The sequence below is a fragment of the Thunnus thynnus genome, chromosome 16 (assembly GCF_963924715.1).
Source record: "Thunnus thynnus chromosome 16, fThuThy2.1, whole genome shotgun sequence".
Taxonomy (NCBI): domain Eukaryota; kingdom Metazoa; phylum Chordata; class Actinopteri; order Scombriformes; family Scombridae; genus Thunnus; species Thunnus thynnus.
In genome coordinates, this window is record NC_089532.1 from 25,961,274 (window position 1) to 25,980,431 (window position 19,158).

At 39.3% G+C, this 19,158-nt stretch overlaps 1 protein-coding gene across 1 annotated transcript in view; it reads right to left on the bottom strand.

The window, feature by feature from the left end:
• Positions 1-1,777: 1,777 nt before the first annotated feature.
• crybg1a (crystallin beta-gamma domain containing 1a) overlaps positions 1,778-19,158 on the bottom strand; it is a 46,863-nt gene continuing 29,482 nt past the window's right edge. The window contains exons 5-23 of the mRNA XM_067614261.1: positions 14,246-18,435; positions 13,527-13,565; positions 13,309-13,427; positions 12,733-12,910; positions 12,163-12,302; positions 11,166-11,292; positions 11,040-11,075; positions 9,394-9,557; positions 8,994-9,120; positions 8,606-8,751; positions 6,958-7,084; positions 6,817-6,846; positions 6,571-6,683; positions 6,098-6,230; positions 5,116-5,255; positions 4,327-4,450; positions 3,810-3,968; positions 2,972-3,134; positions 1,778-2,588 (exon numbers count right to left, since the gene is read on the bottom strand). Of these exons, the coding sequence (XP_067470362.1) occupies positions 2,500-2,588; positions 2,972-3,134; positions 3,810-3,968; positions 4,327-4,450; positions 5,116-5,255; positions 6,098-6,230; positions 6,571-6,683; positions 6,817-6,846; positions 6,958-7,084; positions 8,606-8,751; positions 8,994-9,120; positions 9,394-9,557; positions 11,040-11,075; positions 11,166-11,292; positions 12,163-12,302; positions 12,733-12,910; positions 13,309-13,427; positions 13,527-13,565; positions 14,246-18,435 (6,344 nt within the window). The 3' untranslated portion in view covers positions 1,778-2,499. The remainder of the gene's footprint in view (positions 2,589-2,971; positions 3,135-3,809; positions 3,969-4,326; positions 4,451-5,115; positions 5,256-6,097; positions 6,231-6,570; positions 6,684-6,816; positions 6,847-6,957; positions 7,085-8,605; positions 8,752-8,993; positions 9,121-9,393; positions 9,558-11,039; positions 11,076-11,165; positions 11,293-12,162; positions 12,303-12,732; positions 12,911-13,308; positions 13,428-13,526; positions 13,566-14,245; positions 18,436-19,158) is intronic.

The following is a 19,158-nucleotide window of genomic DNA, read 5'->3' on the forward strand; positions in this document are numbered from 1 at the left end:
TATGTAATGTAAGCACTACAGTTGCTGTTGTATGTTTTAAAAAGTTTGTCATTTTTATACTGGCTTGAATAAAAGTCACAAAAAACAACAACTAACTAATTATTTTTGATTGAAAAATGTAAATTGCAAACATTTTAACATATACAATTGACAGTGTCAGAAAACATCTAATATTAGTCCATATACATCTGCAGTGTTAGCTTGGAATAAACCAGGCCCCCTATTTAGCATTTGTAAGCAGTATGTAAACATTTAGTAAATGGTTTATAACACAATATAATGTAGTTGTAATCAGATGCAAGTACATTTTAAGTGTTTATTAATGTACAGTATTTGACAACAGATAACTTTTCCCATGAAGACTTATTTTAAATTATTACATCTGTATTTACTGTCATGTCATTCATTATCTGTTTAGATACCAGTATCTACTTATGGATGTGTGATGAGTTATAGTTTTTGACAAATATATTAATAAACACTTTTGCAATTTGCTGAAAAACATTACAGTGTGTTGTAAACCATTTATCAAATGTTTATGTACTGCATATAAATGCTAAATATGGGGACTTAAAGTAAAGTGTTACTGGAAAGGTGAACATAAATTGCTTCTTGAAATCATTTCATAATTTCACTTATGTAATATTTGACGTAAGCAGCACGGCATTGAGAGAAGGAAGCAGTGAGGAACAAGTGAAGACTCGATTTTCTCCTTTTCAACTGATATACATTTTCCTTTAAAAAAACATGTCAGTTAAAGTAGTTCAGCTCTGATATGATGGATATGTTGCACTTTAATCATACATTTAGTCAAATATAGCTTAACCTCAATTGATCTCAGAGTGACAGTGCACAGTGGCGAAATTAATCATCAGCAGCATTATCAGTAGTAGTTTTTGTGGGAAAGTAGCAACTGCAACTGCTAGTGACAGAAACCCCAAGTAACTAATAGAAATTGTTCCACATGTCAAATGTTACCTGGAACTTCTCTTTGTTTGGGTTTTTTCACTGATATTTCTTTCCTCCAATGATAAGGTATACACACAAACACCTACAGTAAAAGAGTCACTTGGTCGTGTGTGTGTGTGTGTGTGTGAGAGATAAAGATGGAGAGATCTTTGCAGTGTTGTGTCTGTGTACAGCTAATGATGGACTTGATAACCTCCAGTGAATGTGGCTGCTTCCTCTGCTTGGTATCATATTGCTAACATTTAAGAACAAGCCCGACAGATAAGTGTCCATGGCAGAGTAAATGTTTGTGCAGCTATGTGTCTGTTATCTTAATAAAATTAAAAACAATACAGGGAATACTGATTCCAATACAGAGAATACTGCATTTAAGTGTAAGCGCCCTATGTTTGTTGTTGATCAAGTTTGCATGACTACGAGGTGTTGCAACTCTGAGGCAACAGTTTTTGGTGATGTTGTGAAATTTATTACACATGTAAGTATTATTTGTACCTTAGATGTTGGAGACTAGAAACAGGAGGAAATGCCACTTTTTATTTTGCATTTAGTTTGTACACATTTTTAATGAATTTTAAGAAGTGTTGGCAGCTAATCATCTTATTTTGTGCCAATAATCAAACTATAAATGTGTCTATTTCAGTGCACCAATGGATCACACCAAATACTTTGTGCCACAAGCAGCCACCACAGCACACTTACACTTACCACCACACCACAATTGTAATTGCTGTTGCCACAGGTTTTGTTGTGGCGACAGCAATAACACACAATGGAAAGTGATTTTATTTTCAAAAAAAGATGCAAGAAAGAAAATTACATTTTTATTTCATGTGTAACAGTTCTCTCTTTTACATTCACATATTTACAATGGGCAGCATCGTTATTTCAGTTCTGCTTTGAAATTTAACCTCAAATCTATACACTTGATGCTTATGTACAACTTATAAGTCCTAAAAAGATATCAAAACTTTACAATAGATCATTGCTGATCTACAGTAATTACAAACACAAAAACATGTTAATACATGTTTGGAGTGTAGGCATATTGGACTTCATGTTACAGACATCAATATACAGTATACATTCATATTTGCCAACAGTATGATCAGAAAACACACTGACACAATGTAGTAGAAAAGTACCAATAAAAAGAGGTTTGCAGCATTGAAACAGGGCTGAGCTCTCACTGCATGCAGTGAAAACATGAGAGGGGTGCATGGAGTCTTTGGTATACAGGGTTTGAAAATCAAGTGGTTAAAGATAAGCAATATTTTCACATTTATTCATTCTGAAAAAGAGAAAGAGAGTGCATGTTTTTCAAAGTTTGGTTAATGGTTATAATGTTGATCCAGTCAATGGTTACCCTCCTCAACAAGAGTGAACAATAGTCAAAATACAACTAAAGAGTGCAGTGCTTGCACAAAATCCGCTTTAGAGCCTATCTCAGTGGTGTGAGTTCCACAGTGAAGCTGCGTCATAGGGCTCAGTCTCTCTGCAGAAGTGCAGCTGAGGGCTGTGAGGCTCATCAGATCACAGGATCTCCACTGTCCATCTTTGGGTCAGTTTTCTCTCATCAAACGTGTTGAGGATCACCTGGTTCTTATCATACTGATGACCGCCTGGGAAACAAAGAGAATAAAATGCAGCTGTTTTTTATAAACTAATACACACTGTTTAAAACAACTGTTAAAGTGACCAACACAGATTTTTTGCTCACATGTGGCACACATCAGACAAATATTGTGAATATAGAAAAAGCAGATGGAATCTGATACTGTATTTTCACATCTGTTCTGAGGTTAAAAAAATAATGACAGCTCCTTGTGAGTGCAGCCAGCCATTTTCACCGCTGCACATCCTTGATACACCAGGAGATGGCGCAATTGGATTAGGACTGAATCTCAATCACTGCACTGAGGCTGAACCACACCTTTTAAATTTATTCCATAAAAAGTAACTAGACAAAGATATGTGTGTGTAGGTCAAGACAGAGCTATCTGACCTTTGACCTCCAGGACCAGGTCAGGTTTGAGGTGGCAGTGCACTAGACCGTCTGGGGTGATGTTCCACAGCTGGTTGTCTTTGCCTCGCTCCGGGGAAACACAAAGCCTACTGCCTGCCATCACCACATTGCCTGTGGTCCCCAGGCAACAGTCCTCCATCAGCTGAAGACAGGGAGGACATGGTGGATAGAGATGGAGAAACATTAGCATGTATAAGCTGTTTAACTCTTTGTTATATTGTAGTAAACTAGTTTAAAAAATATCTGAACTGAGAGTGCTATTGTTAGTTGCTCATTTTTGTATGTGAAAAACTCCCAAAACAACAAAGCACTCATATAGGCATTATCAGATAGTTATATGGGATACATACATATGAGAATTTTTTTAAAGCCACTCACAATCTTTTTGGGGCTGTGCTAAAAACTTGCTCTTGGCCCTTTGCACTGCAATCTGTTCACAAGTTTTGAGACTATCTGCTAACAGACAGTACTGAGAAACAATCTGTAGCAGAGGTAACCAGTGGACGGACTGAAGTCTGTTGGGAGTACATGTTATTTCCTGCTTTCTATTATTGTCTTGATCACACCCTTGTTCTAAGGTACAGTGGTAACTCTGACAAAACAACAGTGCATGCCACTGTGGCAGAATTCTCTCCCATCTCTGCAGAGATTATTGCTCTTTTCTCTCACTGCTGACACTGTAGGTCTATGCAGGTGTGATTATCTTGCAGGAGCTCTTTGGACAGTTTTGATGCCCATTCTTGGCATTATGTGAAGCTATAAAAATGCAGGTTTAGATGCAAGATGCCACTATTTCAGTGTTGGTATTGTGTTGTACCTTGCAGTTAAGCTGCCCGTCCAGATAGAGCCAGTTCTGCTCTACCCCCCCTGTCTCCTCCATGGCCTGAACCCTCATCAGGTTGATGTCATCCAGTGTTCCTGTCAGTGACATCATACATCCTGTCTCCCTGTTCCGCAGACGGAAGTACATCTGTTTCTGTTGATTAGAAACATGCACAAACATTGATTTGACCTTGTAAATACATGACGAAAATACATGTCAATTTAAAATGAAAGGTTTGAGTTATATTACATAACTGGCTGTATTTATTAACATGACAATATTTTATTTGGTATTTTATTGAATTAAATGTTCCTCTTTTTTGTTACTTCCATGTCAAATTGGAAAAATAATCTCACAGTAAAAAGAAATATTTTCTGTATGAGAGAAGGAAAAAAAAAAGATCAACCTGACTCATGATATTAGAGGTCCATCAACACCAGTAACAACTTCAAAGTGTAGGTAGTTTGTTATGGTTATTATATGATTACAATTTCCCAAATCTCGTCCGTACCTGGAGTAATGGACGCAGGGATCCTATTCGCTGCCAGCCGCTGAACTTGTACCAATCATTCACTTGGCTTGGCTGGACCAGTACCTGTCGACCACGGTAGTTACTGTCTTCATACAACACCCACCTGGAGAGAAGGCAGCCAGTCATTCTCTGTTAGTTTAGCTTTGTTAAAATGTTATATGAGATAAATCAAATGACAAATGAACAATCCACATTTACATTCCAAGCTGAGCTCCTTGATTTACAGTTTTATTTACTTGTTGGGTTCCTCACATCTTCGACATGTTTACTGCTCTTGATGAGAACATGTGCAGCTCTAAAAGCTAAGCTAACACCATTTAAGGGAATTTCATGGGTCCCTGTCAAACCTTTTGCAGGAATATGAACATTTAAAGTTTTGCCACTGTCCGTTTTGCATTTCCTCAACACAGAATGGCTGAGAGTTTGAATAAAATGCTTGTGTAAAAACTATATGGTATACATATGGAACAGCAACATTGTGTGTGTTATTTAACTCGGTCTAATACAAAATACTAGTGACTACAAAGAAAACTAATTAAAACATATTCAAACATCAATATAAAACTTTAATAACTTCAGTTGTGTTGAGGTCTGGTGTTTGTGTGTGTGTGTGTGTGTGTGTGTGTGTTGACAGATCTGTCCATCAGCTTTGGATTAAAAGCAGCTTGTAACTGTATTCTGCTTGTAGTCAGACTACCTTTGGTTAACATTTAGATTACAGATTGTGCCTTAAAAGATAATAGTAGAAAAATAAAGACGGTGACATACATTCCTCCTTCCACCACCAGGGAGCGTATGCGTGCATCCAGGCCTGCCTGCAGCAGGTTCACAGCTCCATTGGTCAACACCACTCTACGACCTCTGCAGCCCGCTTTACTGAACAAGACGATGGAGGGCAGAGAGAACTCCTACACAAGAAAAACACGGAGGTTAATTAAAGGACCAGTGTGTAAGATTTAGTGGCATCTAGCTGTGAGGTTGCAGATTGCAACCAAATTAATACCTCTCCCCTCCCCCTTCCCTTCCAAGCCTGTAGGAGAACCTACGGCGGCTGCGAAATTCGCAAAAAACAGCTGTCTAGAGTCAGTGTTTAGTTTGTCTGATCTGGGCTACTGTACAAACATGGCGGTGCAACATGGCGGGCTCCTTGGAAGAGGACCCGCTCCCTCAGGGAGGCTCATTCTAAGGTAACAAAAACACAATGATTCTTATTTTCAGGTTATTATTCACTAATTAAAATATACTTTTGATTATTATATTCCATTTCTGCCAAGTCGGTTCTGCTAGATGTCACTAAATCTTACACACTGCACCTTTAATCGATACTCTCGTTCAGAATGATTAATGTAATCTTACATTTGCACATTACACGTACCTTTTATACTGTTTTTCATACTGTGAATTTTTACACATTCCTGGTCAATATTTTGTACAATTCCATAGCTCTTCCCACATAGAATATATTTTCATTATATTTATATGGTAAAAATATATTTCACATTTTAATTGTACATTTTTATTTATATAGTTATATCACTTATCTTTCGTGGCAGTGCTATTTTTCTCTTTTCTCTTCTATTTTTTGACTGTTATGCACCACGTGGAGGCAAATTCCTTGTATGTGTAAACCTACTTGGCAATTAACCTGTTTCTGATTCTTATAATCACCAGCAAGGCAGAGTGAGCTTCACAAATGGATCAAACACGGCCTTTCATACTCCTTGTACACATACATATTCACAGTACTCACATGTCCAGTGGTCTGTATGGAGCGGATGGTAGAGTCTGAGGACAGGAAGCCCATGGCTTCTGTGTTGGGGTATTCTCCCTCCTCCAGGATATACATGTTCTCTGTGAACTGGACTCCTTCATACACCATCCAGCTGACACATAAACACACACACAATATTGATGTCATATTGTTCTAATAACTGAGTGTCATCTTTTAAAACATGTATTATAGCATTACTTTGTGCTCTCAAATTTATGATTTTTGACATTTAATAATAAGTTTTTTTCCTGTCACTGTCAGGTGAAAATATTGAGTTCGTACAGCGTGTTTCTAAAAATTCTCAGCTAAGGGCTGTAGAAATCCCCTGACTCAGAGATGCATGTGAAATTAAAATGTGTGAACCAAATCCAATACAGAATTGACTCAGCCAGCCAGACATGATATCGCCTACACATAATGTGACATTTCCGGTTCAGTTGTGCCTACTGTACCTGCCAGCCAGCACTTTACAGGACCTGGGCAGGAAGTCCTCATCCAGTGCTGCTGCACTGTCCTCAAGAGCCACCAGCGTTCCCTTGAAGCCTGGCTCAGAAAACAGCTGCACCTGTACAGCAACACACATCCAAACAGCCTCAGTGAAACAGCCAGAACAGACAACCAGACACTCAACATTCTTCACTGCTGAGGAGTAATGGCTTAATCTGTTTCATACAAAGCCTGAAAAGAAATGATGATACCTTGAATTTTGTTGTCCCTATCAGCGTGTCCTGTAGAACAGACAGGAAGAGAGATCATGAACAGAGTTCTTAACATTTAACTGGCTACTTTGTTGTAGCAAAGAGTCAATTTAAAAAGCTTAGTATCATAGAATTTCCTACATGGACGATGGGCTGTATTGATGATATCTTGAAGTTCTGGGCTCCCCAGTCCTCTGGACTTGCATACAGGCCTTTCTCCAGGATGTAGAGCTCTCCACTGAATCCAGGCTTCTCAAACGCCACCCATCTGCCACGCAGAGAGAATTCATTTATTACAAACAACTAAAAGTGTCTCTTCATAATCTTAAGAATGCACCATGCCTTACTAATCGGAGCCTTGTTTCCCAATGATGATAGATCTTAGAAGTTAAGAGGACAGTCTACAGTCAATAATTCATGTTATATGGAGGAAGCCAGTTAAGAAAGTAAACTTTGATCACTGCTGCTCGAGGCAGATGTTATTCTGAAGCTCATATTAAAACTAAAATGAAGCAGTGGCGGCTATTGTGAATGTCATTCATTATTTCTGAATTAGACCAGCAGGATTTACATCTTTTCAAACAACATAAATACCATAAATAAAAAGAAAAGAGAAGATAGGGAACCTGAACATATACCATTAGGAAAGAGGCATTTCAGCCAGAAGAGAAGATTATCAGGCGAGAAGAAGAGAGGATGATGATGATGATGATGATGCTGAATTAATTTGCATGTATTAGTTTGATTTTATTTTCTAACTTAAACATTATCACACATTTCATGTCAAATATCACCAGGCAAAGAACATCAGTGTTGATGATGAAAGTATAGAATTCAAAATGAGCAAAAACAATAAAAACTTAAATAAAACATGTGGTTTTTGGTGCTTTTGGGAACAACTCTTAAGCTTAATTATAAATTTTACAACCATCTCAGCCTTTAGATGCTTGTGGGAAATGGAGCCCAGATTGGCTCCCTGATTAAATCAATGTCTTGAACTGTATGCTGTCATTATAAAAAGAGGAAGTCCATGCTTCTGAGAGGTTGTAAAACGATTCAGTAGGCGAGGCAGATGTAAAGCAAACAGTGGAATGTTACATAAAGGTGTGTTAAAAATTAACTAATTCACTCAACTCATACTGACAAAAAATCTGTTCACTGAAAATATGAGCCATGTTTTGAAGGCAGAATTCAAGATGAATCACTGATTTAAAGATGTATCTCAAACCATTTAGAAGCATTTTGTATTTTAAACCTTTTACACATTTTGATACTTTGATATTTTGTCATCAGTCTCCTAAACTTTATGGGGAGAAATTTAGCTGTGTGTGGGTTTTCCATATTGAATCTACAGCCTACTGTATGTTTTTTTCTGTCACTTTTCCTTGCTGAGACATCTGAAAGGTCTTTAATAGTGACTAACTCTTTCTATTAATGAGCATCAATATCACCATCAATATAAATCCTCACCCTCAAGAGATGGAAACCTTTCACATCCTTTGTAATCATATAGTATAACAGATCAGTTACATAATTGTTTCCTCTGGGGCTTTGTGTGTGTGTGTGTGTGTGTTTGTGTGTGTGTGTGTGTGTGTGTGTGTGTAAGTGAGCATGCTTGTATGTACAGTGACAGAACACTTAGTCATGCCTGTAAGTTGAGAAGCACACACCCAAAACTAAAAGGGCGTGGACAATAGGATCAAAATGTCTCCCTCTACGGTTTTAAATTGCTCAAAGCAAAAAGTAGATCCTTCTGTAGTCGTTTTTTAACAGAAACAGTTTGACTTACACGCCACCCATGACGTTGATGGACTGGGTTTTGATACCATGGCTGATATCCTCCATGTTGAGGACAGGACCTAGCAAGTCCACGTTGAGCCCCAGCTCATCAAAGCCCCGCCCGCTGAACAATTTGACGTGTGGGGACAGGAAATCCTTAGGAAGATAATGACACAGTGAAATAATAAGAAAGTGCAAACCCATTTCTCTCTCTTAGAGAAAAACAAACAAAGGAAATTTAATCTTTTATGTTTCCAGTTCATTTAGAATCAATAGAAGCAGTCACTGAGCTCTGGAAGGTGACGTGCAGAAAAATCACAGCAATCGGACTTTATCACCAAAGATTGAAGCAAGATTGAGCAAAGATATTGCAGATGAATATTTCACATGATACTTACTGTGCAAAGGGGCCGGAAAGACAGGAACCCATCCTCACATCCTCCCCAGTGACTGCAGTGAGGATACTCGCCCTCCTCCAGGATGTACTGCTGGCCCTCGAAGTCTGCCTCTTGATAGCCCACCCAGCTATGAGGACAAAACACTTTTTATTACTACTATCTCACGTTTTGTCACCAAGATGACAGAAAAACCACTCCATCTGATAACACACACTTGTTAAGCACACAGCATGCTGGATATTATTTTTCCCAATTTTACTTCCTTATTTGATATTAATTCGACAAAGTATCGTCCAACCAGCTGGAAGAGGCCCATTCACAGCTGATTGGCTACTGGTTGATAGACCGCCCCACCCCCACCCCCACCCCCACCCCTGCATCTATGAACTCAGATACTCACAGACCACCAAGTATCTTGAGGGACCCCACTGTAGATAGTGTTTTCTTATTCACGTCAGGTTTGTCTGCTTCTTCTTCTTCTTCCTGTTCATCTCTTAAGTTGTACACGTCACTGTCCACCTCTATACACTCTCCATCAAAGTTGGGCTTCTCAAACACTAAAGCCTGGATGAGACAGAGAGGACGGAGTTAAAGATGAGGCTCAGTTGCAGACAGAGGCCTTATTCGTGTGTGTGTGTGTGTGTGTGTGTGTATGTGTTCAGTTTAAATGGGTTTGTGTCCCTATGTTTTCTGGCTCATTCCTGTCCTGAGGTAGAATGCCGTTCATTCCACAGATCACAGTATGATAAATCTTGACATATGTCACATCTGTCTGTCAACTCAGTGCACAGGCTACACGTACAGACTGGGCTGCTAAGAGCTGTCAACATACCAGAGACACAGTAAAAAAGTATATGGATATGTTCTTCATTTCTTTGAGCTTTCTCTTTGAGCTTCTGTATATTTAGGAAATTTCTAGGACGTTTCCAGCACAGGACCAAGAACCTTGTAAGGAACTTTACTAGAAGTTCCTGTACAGTAGTTCCAGGAGCCAAAAAAGTCCCTGCTCCTGGGGTAGTACTTTCTGATAGTTCAGGAACTATTGGGGCAGAACTTGTAGAGGCTGAATGTCACTGATTGGTCAGACACAGACACCACAGCAACTACAACTTGTGTACTGCTTTATTCACAAATAAGTGAGTACTGGATGCTGCCAGTATTAATATTGGGTTGAGGGGTGGACATTTCTTATTCAAAAGTTATGTTGGAAATAAAAATAAAATGAAATAAAACTTGATTTACTGATTATTTCATGGTGGCTATGTTCTAAAATAGAATTAAATAAGTATCAAACACTCTGCTCTGGAGATACCAATTCCAAACATATTTTGGCTAATTCAATGAACTTGAAACTCCTGGCACAAGAACGTTGGGATACCACAGTGAAAAGTTCATCAGAAGACTTAAATATACTCAGCTTCCTCCTCATGGAACTCTGTGCATCAGGATTTAAAACTGAGTAACTTTAAATATGTTTGACAGGATTCTTCCCGCTTGACTATAAAACACTATCAGCATTACATTTGACCCCCATGTAAATTTTGAACATCATGTAAAATTATTGCTTCAGTCTGCTTTTTTAAGATAAAAAGAACATCAAAAATTAGGCCTGTCATCTGTGTACTGTAATGGCTCACACCATTTCTATTATTTGATAGTATGACTTAAATCTCTCTCAGTCTCTTCTGCTGATTATTTAGTAGTACTAAAAAACAAATCTGAGTCCTACAGTAATGGAGAGACTGGTACCATGTGCCAGCTTGCTGCCAGGCTCTGTATAATTTAAAGCCGCAATGTTTCCCAGTTCCATGTGAATTACAGCAAAGCCCTTGAAATACTGAATCACAGTAGATAAATATGCCTGGGCTAAACTTGTGTGATTCATGTTACCCATTTGAAACAATATTTCCTTTCTCACCCTTCCTTTAGCTCTAAACCAGATTCTACAAAAGCTAGTTACAACAACTGCAACACATGAGTCTTTGTGTTGACACTTCAAACTGTGTGTGCTTTCCATCAACAGTTGATATTGATAAATGCACAAACCTTGAATTCATTAGGATGCTCCACCCTTATTGGTCCCTGTAATAAAGAGGCACATTTGTCAGAGAGACGCAATTGACAAAATGACACTGTAATGCTAAAATATATCATATATTGCATATACTGTACAATTTTGAGGGGTCTGAGTGACCCAATGAAGGGTTGAGGAAAACCCCAGCTCTCTGGGCAGGGATACTCCCCCTCCTCCAGCACTCCTATGAAACCCCCAAATCCAGGATCACTGTACACCAGCCAGCTAAAGACACACAGACACAACATGGGAGACAGGATGAGGAAAGAAAGTTGTCCTCAACATTATTCATTATGGTTATGGCAGATGAGACATTTAGTGACTTTTTCCTTTACAGTACTTTGGTAAAGCTAACCTGCCCTAACCCTTACATAATGTAGGGAGAAAATAACATTACTTTCACTCTCTACATGAGCCAATTGAAAAATGTAAATGTTAACCATTAATAATCAGCAGCAGTTAAAATTATGACAACTGCAAGTTCAAGTCTGCAGCCTGCATTCCTTTATAGACACAAAACAGATGCTGTACACAGACCTTTTCCTGTACAGTCTCCAGAAAGTTTGCATCTTTGTGTGCTTTAAAGGTGCAGTTTGTAGGATTTTATGGCATCTAGCTGTGAGGTTGCAGATTGCAACAAACTCAATACCCCACTCCTCTCCCTCCCTTTCCAAGTGTGTAGGAGAACCTACTTTGGTCATGAAAGGGCCGTGATAAAGTGAAAGGCCTCTCTAGAGCCAGTGTTTGTTTGTCCATTCTGAGCTACTGTAGAAACATGACGGTGCAACATGGCAGCCTCTGTGGAAGAGGACCCACTCCCTATATAGATATAAAGGTCTCATTCTAAGGTAACGAAAACATGATTCTTATTTTGTCTGTTTTGCTAGATGCCACTAAATTCTACACACTGCACCTTTAAAAGTACAATTATCGGAATTGCCTACAACAATGAACCTACAAGATACAACATGCCAAATATTAGTTTGTGCACCACTTCAACATTCACCCTGACTAGTAACTTCTAGATGTTTCCATAATGCAACATTCCCAATTACTTGCATTCTCTGTTACTTTAAACGAGTGGCATAAACTTACACTCCAGAATGGACTTTAATGGAGCCAGTGGTTTGTGGAAGACCATAGGAGCCGAGCTCTACTGTGTCATCACAGTAAGAAGACATCCTTCCCAAGCCATTCACCTCTGCAAACAGGTCGATTCTGGATAAAGTATAGTCCTGTAAAACACAAAATAAACATATATTGTGTAAAGATTCATATTTACACATTTTCAAAACTTGTGAATACATGCTAATATGATAACTGATACACATTTTTGGTAACAGAATTGAAACTCTGGTATCTGGTAAGATGCCAGTTTTAAAACGTGGCGTAAATCAAATAGTCTAAAATTGGCGAAATTATGATTTAAGTCAAAAACTGTCTAATCAAAGAATAGGTAAATATGAATACAACTTTGAGAAAGCATTTGATGCTAGCATTTGGTATTTGGCAAGTTTTGGATAGTCAGCACTAAAAGAGTGTTGAAGTTGAATATCCAGTCCTATTTATTCAAACAAAGACCTATAAAACCTCCGCAGAATGATGACATTACAACATAGTAACAATATAATCCAAGGTTGATTACATCAGTACTCAATAACCTACCCTAACTGCCAATCGAATAGAACCTATGACAATAGGTGCTGTTGGAACAGGCTGATCCATATGGTCTACTGTGGTTGGAGTTTCCTCCTCTGCCCATATGTTCACCATGTGCTCTGTAGGGCCTTCCTCAAGGGCAATGATGCGCCCCTGGAAGCCAGGTTTTTCATAGAGGAGCCAGCTAAAGAGAGACAGAATTACACCAAAAATCAGAAAGGATTCTCATCAATATTAGTTCATGGATGGCTGAAGATCTAATTAAACAGCTACATAACTTCATTGGATGTCTCAAGTAGATACTTGTTGTGACAAAGAGAAAACATGGACTGGATTCGAGGACAGAATGGACATTTTCAGAAAACAAGAGGAAAGGATAGTGCAGGCAGCCTGGCAGGGGACAGTGCAAAGACCAGTCACATCACCTGCATAGTTATTTAGATTTATCAGCTACACAACAATACCAAAGAGGACTAAATAATTTTCTCACCCCCTGTGCCTTCTGGGAATAACACTTGTAAACATTAGCATTCATACAGAATTAAACCTACAGGGCCTTTAGAGCAGCAAGAAGATCCTTACCATCCTCTGATGACTCTGACTGAGATGACAGGGGACAGCTTAATTCCTGTGGCGTTCTCTACATCACAATGGAGTTCAACCGCTTCCCCTTGAAACTGATCATGTTGGTGTATGACAATCTGGACCAGGAAATACACACGTCATTGCAATCTGTGACACCACACTGTATTAACAAACAAATGTGATCGAAAATGTGTATAAATAACATTTAATCATACCTTTCCAGGCCTTTTGTGGAACCCTCTGACTGCAGGTGTCTGCAAGGAAGTTTTATATTTCAATTATAAACCTGAACTTTAAAAAACACTTTAAAGTCACCAAATTGCCCCAAATTATTTCTAGAAATAAGAAAAACTTCTTATTATACACCAATGCGTAAGGAGTCTTTGCGCATTAAGTCTAATGAATATGTAAGATAAGACTGGAAGAAACCAAAACATGCCAGCGGTCTAAAGGGAGAGAAATGAATACTTCCTGTGCAGCAGGTATCTTGTGTACACTGTCCATCTAAACACATGTTTTTCATATTTGTGCTTTATTTGCATTTTGATGCAAATATCCTATTGTGATATGTGACAGTTGAGCTGTAGATGAGCGGATCTTGGCAAAGATCTCCTCTGCAAAATTCCTGACTGAGGACATGTTCTTTCTTCCTGCCCTCACTTGCAAATGATTCATGACTTTGTTGAAACAGCCATGCAAAACAAAAGAGCAGGATATGACACTGAGAACTGTATCACCATGGAAATAAACTATGAAATATCAGCGTGATGAATTCTGTGATACCAATGCATGTTTAAAGCCTGGTAAGTCAAAACCCATTCAAGCTTTGGGTTATTTCTCTAGACAGCAAAATACTATTAGTAATTACAAAAAACTGATGTCAAAGTATTAAATAAGTATTAAAGCTCGTCATATAAAATATTCAATTGCCTACCTTGTTCTTATAAGTGGAAAGTCCATTTCGAGGAGTCTGCTGGATGTAGTTGCTGGTTGGAGGCAGACCCTCAGGACCCTTTAGGCCCACATCAATATTAGGTACTCCTGGTATCGAGGTCTGGTCCATAGCAGTACTCTCCTTAGGATTCAGTTTAGTTTTAGTTGTCTGTTTGGAGCTCTGGGAGACTTCAGGCACTCTTTTGTTCTTCTTTAAGTATTTCTCTAAATGATCAGGGAGCTTTATCTCCGAGAATGAAGGCAGAGAAGGAGGAGAGGAGGGGCTAAGTGCTGACTCACTGGCTGTACCTGTACCACCAACCACAGCAGAGCATGGTTCTGTACCTTTCACACCCTCTTTAACTGCTCTGACGCCAGGCAGGGGTGAATCAACAACTCCCTGCTTTCCAAGCGAAGGCAGGTCCTGCTGTTGGTTAGATGAAAGTGTGCTATTTGAGGTGGAGGAAGCTTCCTCTTTGGTCCTCCTGGATGTCCGAGGGGAACTCAGTAAGCTAGAGAGGATGGATATCCTTCCTAGCCGTGACGTTGGCTTCCCAGGCTCCTCTCCATTGTTTTGTTTCTCTTCTTTTCCTGCTTCAACCTTAGCCCCCTCTTTGACTTTTCCTCCTACCTCATCAAGTGATTCCATTTGGTCTCTAGATATGAGCATGGACTTGTCTCTTCCATGTTTTTCCAAAGTCCGTCCTTCCCTGTTTGCAGCGTTTTGTTTTATCATCATAGCTGGAGAAGGATCCCTTAAATTTTTGCCATCTTTCCTTAAGCCAAACTTGAATTCCTTGGGATCAAACGTTCTCTCAAAATGGTCCTCCTTGATGGCTGGCATGGCAAAAGGTGGAGATGGGGACATTTTACGAATGCGTCTCTTTGGAGGTAGAGAGAAAGGCATGCCGCCTTTGTTAATGCTCCTGATAAAATCATCCAAGTCCTCAGGCTCAAGAGATTCGTCCTCACTGGCTGTGGCATCTAGTCTTCTTTTGTTTTCCCGTTTCTGTTTTTGATGATGTTCCACATCTAACCAGCTAGATGGAGATTCTTTATTTAGCTGAAGACTTTGTGGTGGAGTGGATGATTTCACTGCAATGGGAAGAGGTGAACTGCCATTGAGTGATTGCTTTGCAGCCTTTTGTGGATCACAATGGTTTATGGTTTCCTCTTCTCTTGCAGTCTGCAGTTCCTGTTTCAACCCTCCATGTGTATCACTGGACTCTGTTGATGACTCCTCAGTTTTTGTTTTTTCTTTGGTGTCTTTATCATTCTGAGTGCCTGCATGAATGGGTATTGTAGCTCTTTGTTCTCCATCGCCTTTTTTGCTAGGTGCATATTTTATGAAAACAGATTGTGACTCTTTCTTGGCATCTATCTTTGATGCCTTCATCTGCTGATCCTCTTGCCTTGTCACTTCATCTTTAACAGCTTCTTTAATGAGGTTTTTCTCTTCCTGTTTCATATCAGGCTTATTAGCTGCTTTTTTGGTTGTGGAAACACTTGGTTTTTCAGCTAATCTGGCATCTTCTGTTGTCTTCTCCTGAGCTTCTGTTGTTACAGTCTTTGGTTTCTGTTCTAGGTTAGCATTTGGAGCTTTGAAATCTGTGGGTTGATCAGTGTTTTCCTTTGGTTTCTTCATCTCCTTGTGTTGAGCTTTAAAAACTGTGGACTGCTGGACCTTTTTGGTGCTAACTTCAGTATCAGCTTTCTCAATTACAATCTCATTCACTAAATTCTTTATTGATGGATCCCTCTCTTTAGTACTCTTGGCACTCTGAGTTATAGTGCTTACAGCTTTTATTTCTTGAGTTGTATCTGTTTTTATTTGGCTCTCTGTTGTCTTTTCTGGAACTTTAGTTCTTCTACTGTCCAGTTCCGGTTTTAGGTCAGTACTTGGACTTTGAGATCCTGGTGAGTTTTCCTCTGATTTTTTCATGTCCTCATCCTGCTCTCTAACAAATACAAACATCTGGTCCTTTTGGTTGCCAACTTCAGAATTAGCATTCTCAGTTGCCATCTCATACACCAAATTCAGAGATAAATCATCGGTTTCAGTCTTTTCTTTAATGCCTTCAGAGCTTACCGAGTTGAGGCCTTTAGCTGCTTCCGTTTGGCTCTTAGTTGTACTCTCTTGAACTTTCGTTCTTACTTTTTCTGGTTCCTGTCTGAGATTCCTGTCTGGTTTTTTAATGTTCTCATCTTGTTCTCTAACAATTACAGACTTCTGCTCCTCTTGATTGCTAATTTCTGAAATCTCACTCAGTAAACTCTTGACTGATAAATTCTTTGTTTCATTCTCCTTCTTAGTACCTTCAGCACTCTGAGTTTCAGTGCTTACAGCTTTTAGTTCTGAAGTTTCCTCCTCCTCCTTTACAAAATCAGTGTGTTTTTCCTCCTGATTTGCGTTGTTATCCTTGACCTCCTCATCTTTGGTTAGATGTAGTTTAGGTTCCAGTTCATTTTTTACTGTTAATGCCGTTATCTGCTGCTCTGTTTGCTCTGTGTCCTTAATGTCACTCTTTGCATTTTCTTTCAAAAAGATCTCACATTCCTCTTTTGTATCCACCACACTGGCTGTATTCTCATCGAGTGCACTTATTTTTTCTGCTTGCTCTGCCCCGCTCCTCTTCTTTTCCAGGGCATTTATAACTACTGTGTGTAGTTCCTCCCCTGAGTCAGGCTGTAAACATTCTTCCACTGATGATAGATCTGTTGGTTTCTTTGGTTTTGCAATGTCTTTCTCTGCTTTATCCTCGATGGTTATGGCCTTGGCCTCCTCTTTGCAACTGGTCTTTGAGTCGCTGCTTTCCACTGCCGCGTCATTCAGCTTTTCATTTGGTTTTGACTCTTTCTCCTGCCTTTCAGATTCTCCTGCTAATAAAAGAGGCTCTTTGTCCAGCTGATTTTCAACATTCTTGGGCGATTCACAGACAGTCACAGTCCCTGTTTGAATGTCCAAAGCCGCTGCTGGTTTCCTGCCAATCTCCTCATTATTTTTCTCCTCTACCTCAACATTTCTTATTGAATCTCTGCCTAATGTGGGGGGCAATCTATCATGTTCAAGAATGATATTTGGGGTTTGATCATCAAATTTATCATGTTCTTGTCCCTGCTCTATATTGGCCATTTTAGCATCAACTGAAATAAAAGGGGCTGAAAATACATCTTGCTGTTCGGCATCTTGGTGTTTTGAAGTTAATTTAGGAAGATTATTTCTGGTAGCCTTTTCTTTAAAGGTGACCTCATTTGTTTCTTTAAGGGAAACACTACCCTGCATAACATCTTCATGATCAGAGTGGGTCATTATGTCACAGTGAAAGCTTTCACCCACAACAGGTTTGGCTGACATATTCATTACATCCTCATGAACTGGTATTGTGTCCTGAGCCAGCACTGCAGAATATGGCTCTGAAAGGCCTTTCTCCTGGATTAAATCCTGTTTTGTGTTACTTATAAGCTGGGTTGTCTCTAAAAGGGGCTTGTCTTTTACTTTTTCTGAAGACATTTCTGGTGATAACAGTGTTTTCTGTTCTGGTGTGGTGTTGTCACTTTGAATGTCAGATACATTTTCAGGTGAAGGCCCAAATTTAGTTTGTTGTTTGGCTTCATACTGTCCTCCCTGGCTATTAGTCTGAGCACTGTCTCCATCAGTGATTGGCAAATTACTTGGAACCTCACAGCTAGGGGCGTTTACTGTAATAATCACACCATTATTTTGTATTGGTTGGATTTTTGAAATCTCTTCAGTAGTAGGACTGGTTATGCTCTCCTCTAATTCCACTGCATCTTTTTCTTTCACTTTGATTTTACTGGCACTGTCCTTAACGTGATCTGCTACAATAATCTCAGATGCTTTGACACTTGTCTCTGTGTTACTATTCTCCAGTTTAGACTTGGATGTGCTTGTAGAATTCCTAGTTGGGGAATGTTGAAGAGTCCTGGATTTGACTTTGTCAGAGCTTCTCTGACCTCTTGTAAGCTTGCTTAGAGATGAGGGATCAGCTAAATCCTTTACTGGACTATTTTGGTGTTGTTTGATATTGTCGCTATGTTTGGAGAGCCTTGATGAGACTGTTTTGTCTTGCTTGGTAGGAGGTGGAGACACACAACTCGGTGTGTCATTCTCGTCATGGCTAATGCCTACTTTAGAGAGGTGTTTGGATGGTCTTGTTGACAGCATGCCTCCTGTTGGAAACACACACACACACACACACACACACACACACACACACACACACACAACTTTAAAACAACAAAAAAACAATCTCAAGAGGCAAAAAGTCCTTATCTTCAAGTAATAGTGTGAGTATTACATTGTATTGGTATTTTAGGAAATACGCTTCTTTTCTTTCTTGCTGAGAGTTAGATGAAAGGAACGATACCACTCTCTTGTCTGTACGGCACATATGAAACTGGAACCAGTAACCAGTTAACTTATGACTGAGAAACAGGGAAATAAAGCGAGGCTGGCTCTGTCCAGAGGTAACCAATTCTGCCTACCAGCACCTCTAAAACTCTCTAACTAACATGTTTTGTTTCATTAGTTAATCTGCACAAAACCCAAAAAAAGAAAACTCAACACATAGTGGTTTTAATTGGGGGGGGGGGGTGGTATGTCTTGGCCACAGTAACTTCCTGGAGGCGTCCTGAAGTCACTGCTCCCAACCAGGAAATACTGCTACTCATGACCCCTGCTGATAACACAGTATGCGTCTTTTTCACTTTGTTCTTTGAATGGATTAAACAAACTAAATATAACATGTTAATTAGTGAGCTGTAGAGGTGCTGTTATACAGATTTTGTTACCTTTGCTAAGCTTAGCTAAGCACCTGCTGGCTCCAGCTTTATCTTTACTATACAGATGTGAGAGTGGTAATCTTCTCATTTAACTCTAGACAAGAAAGTGAA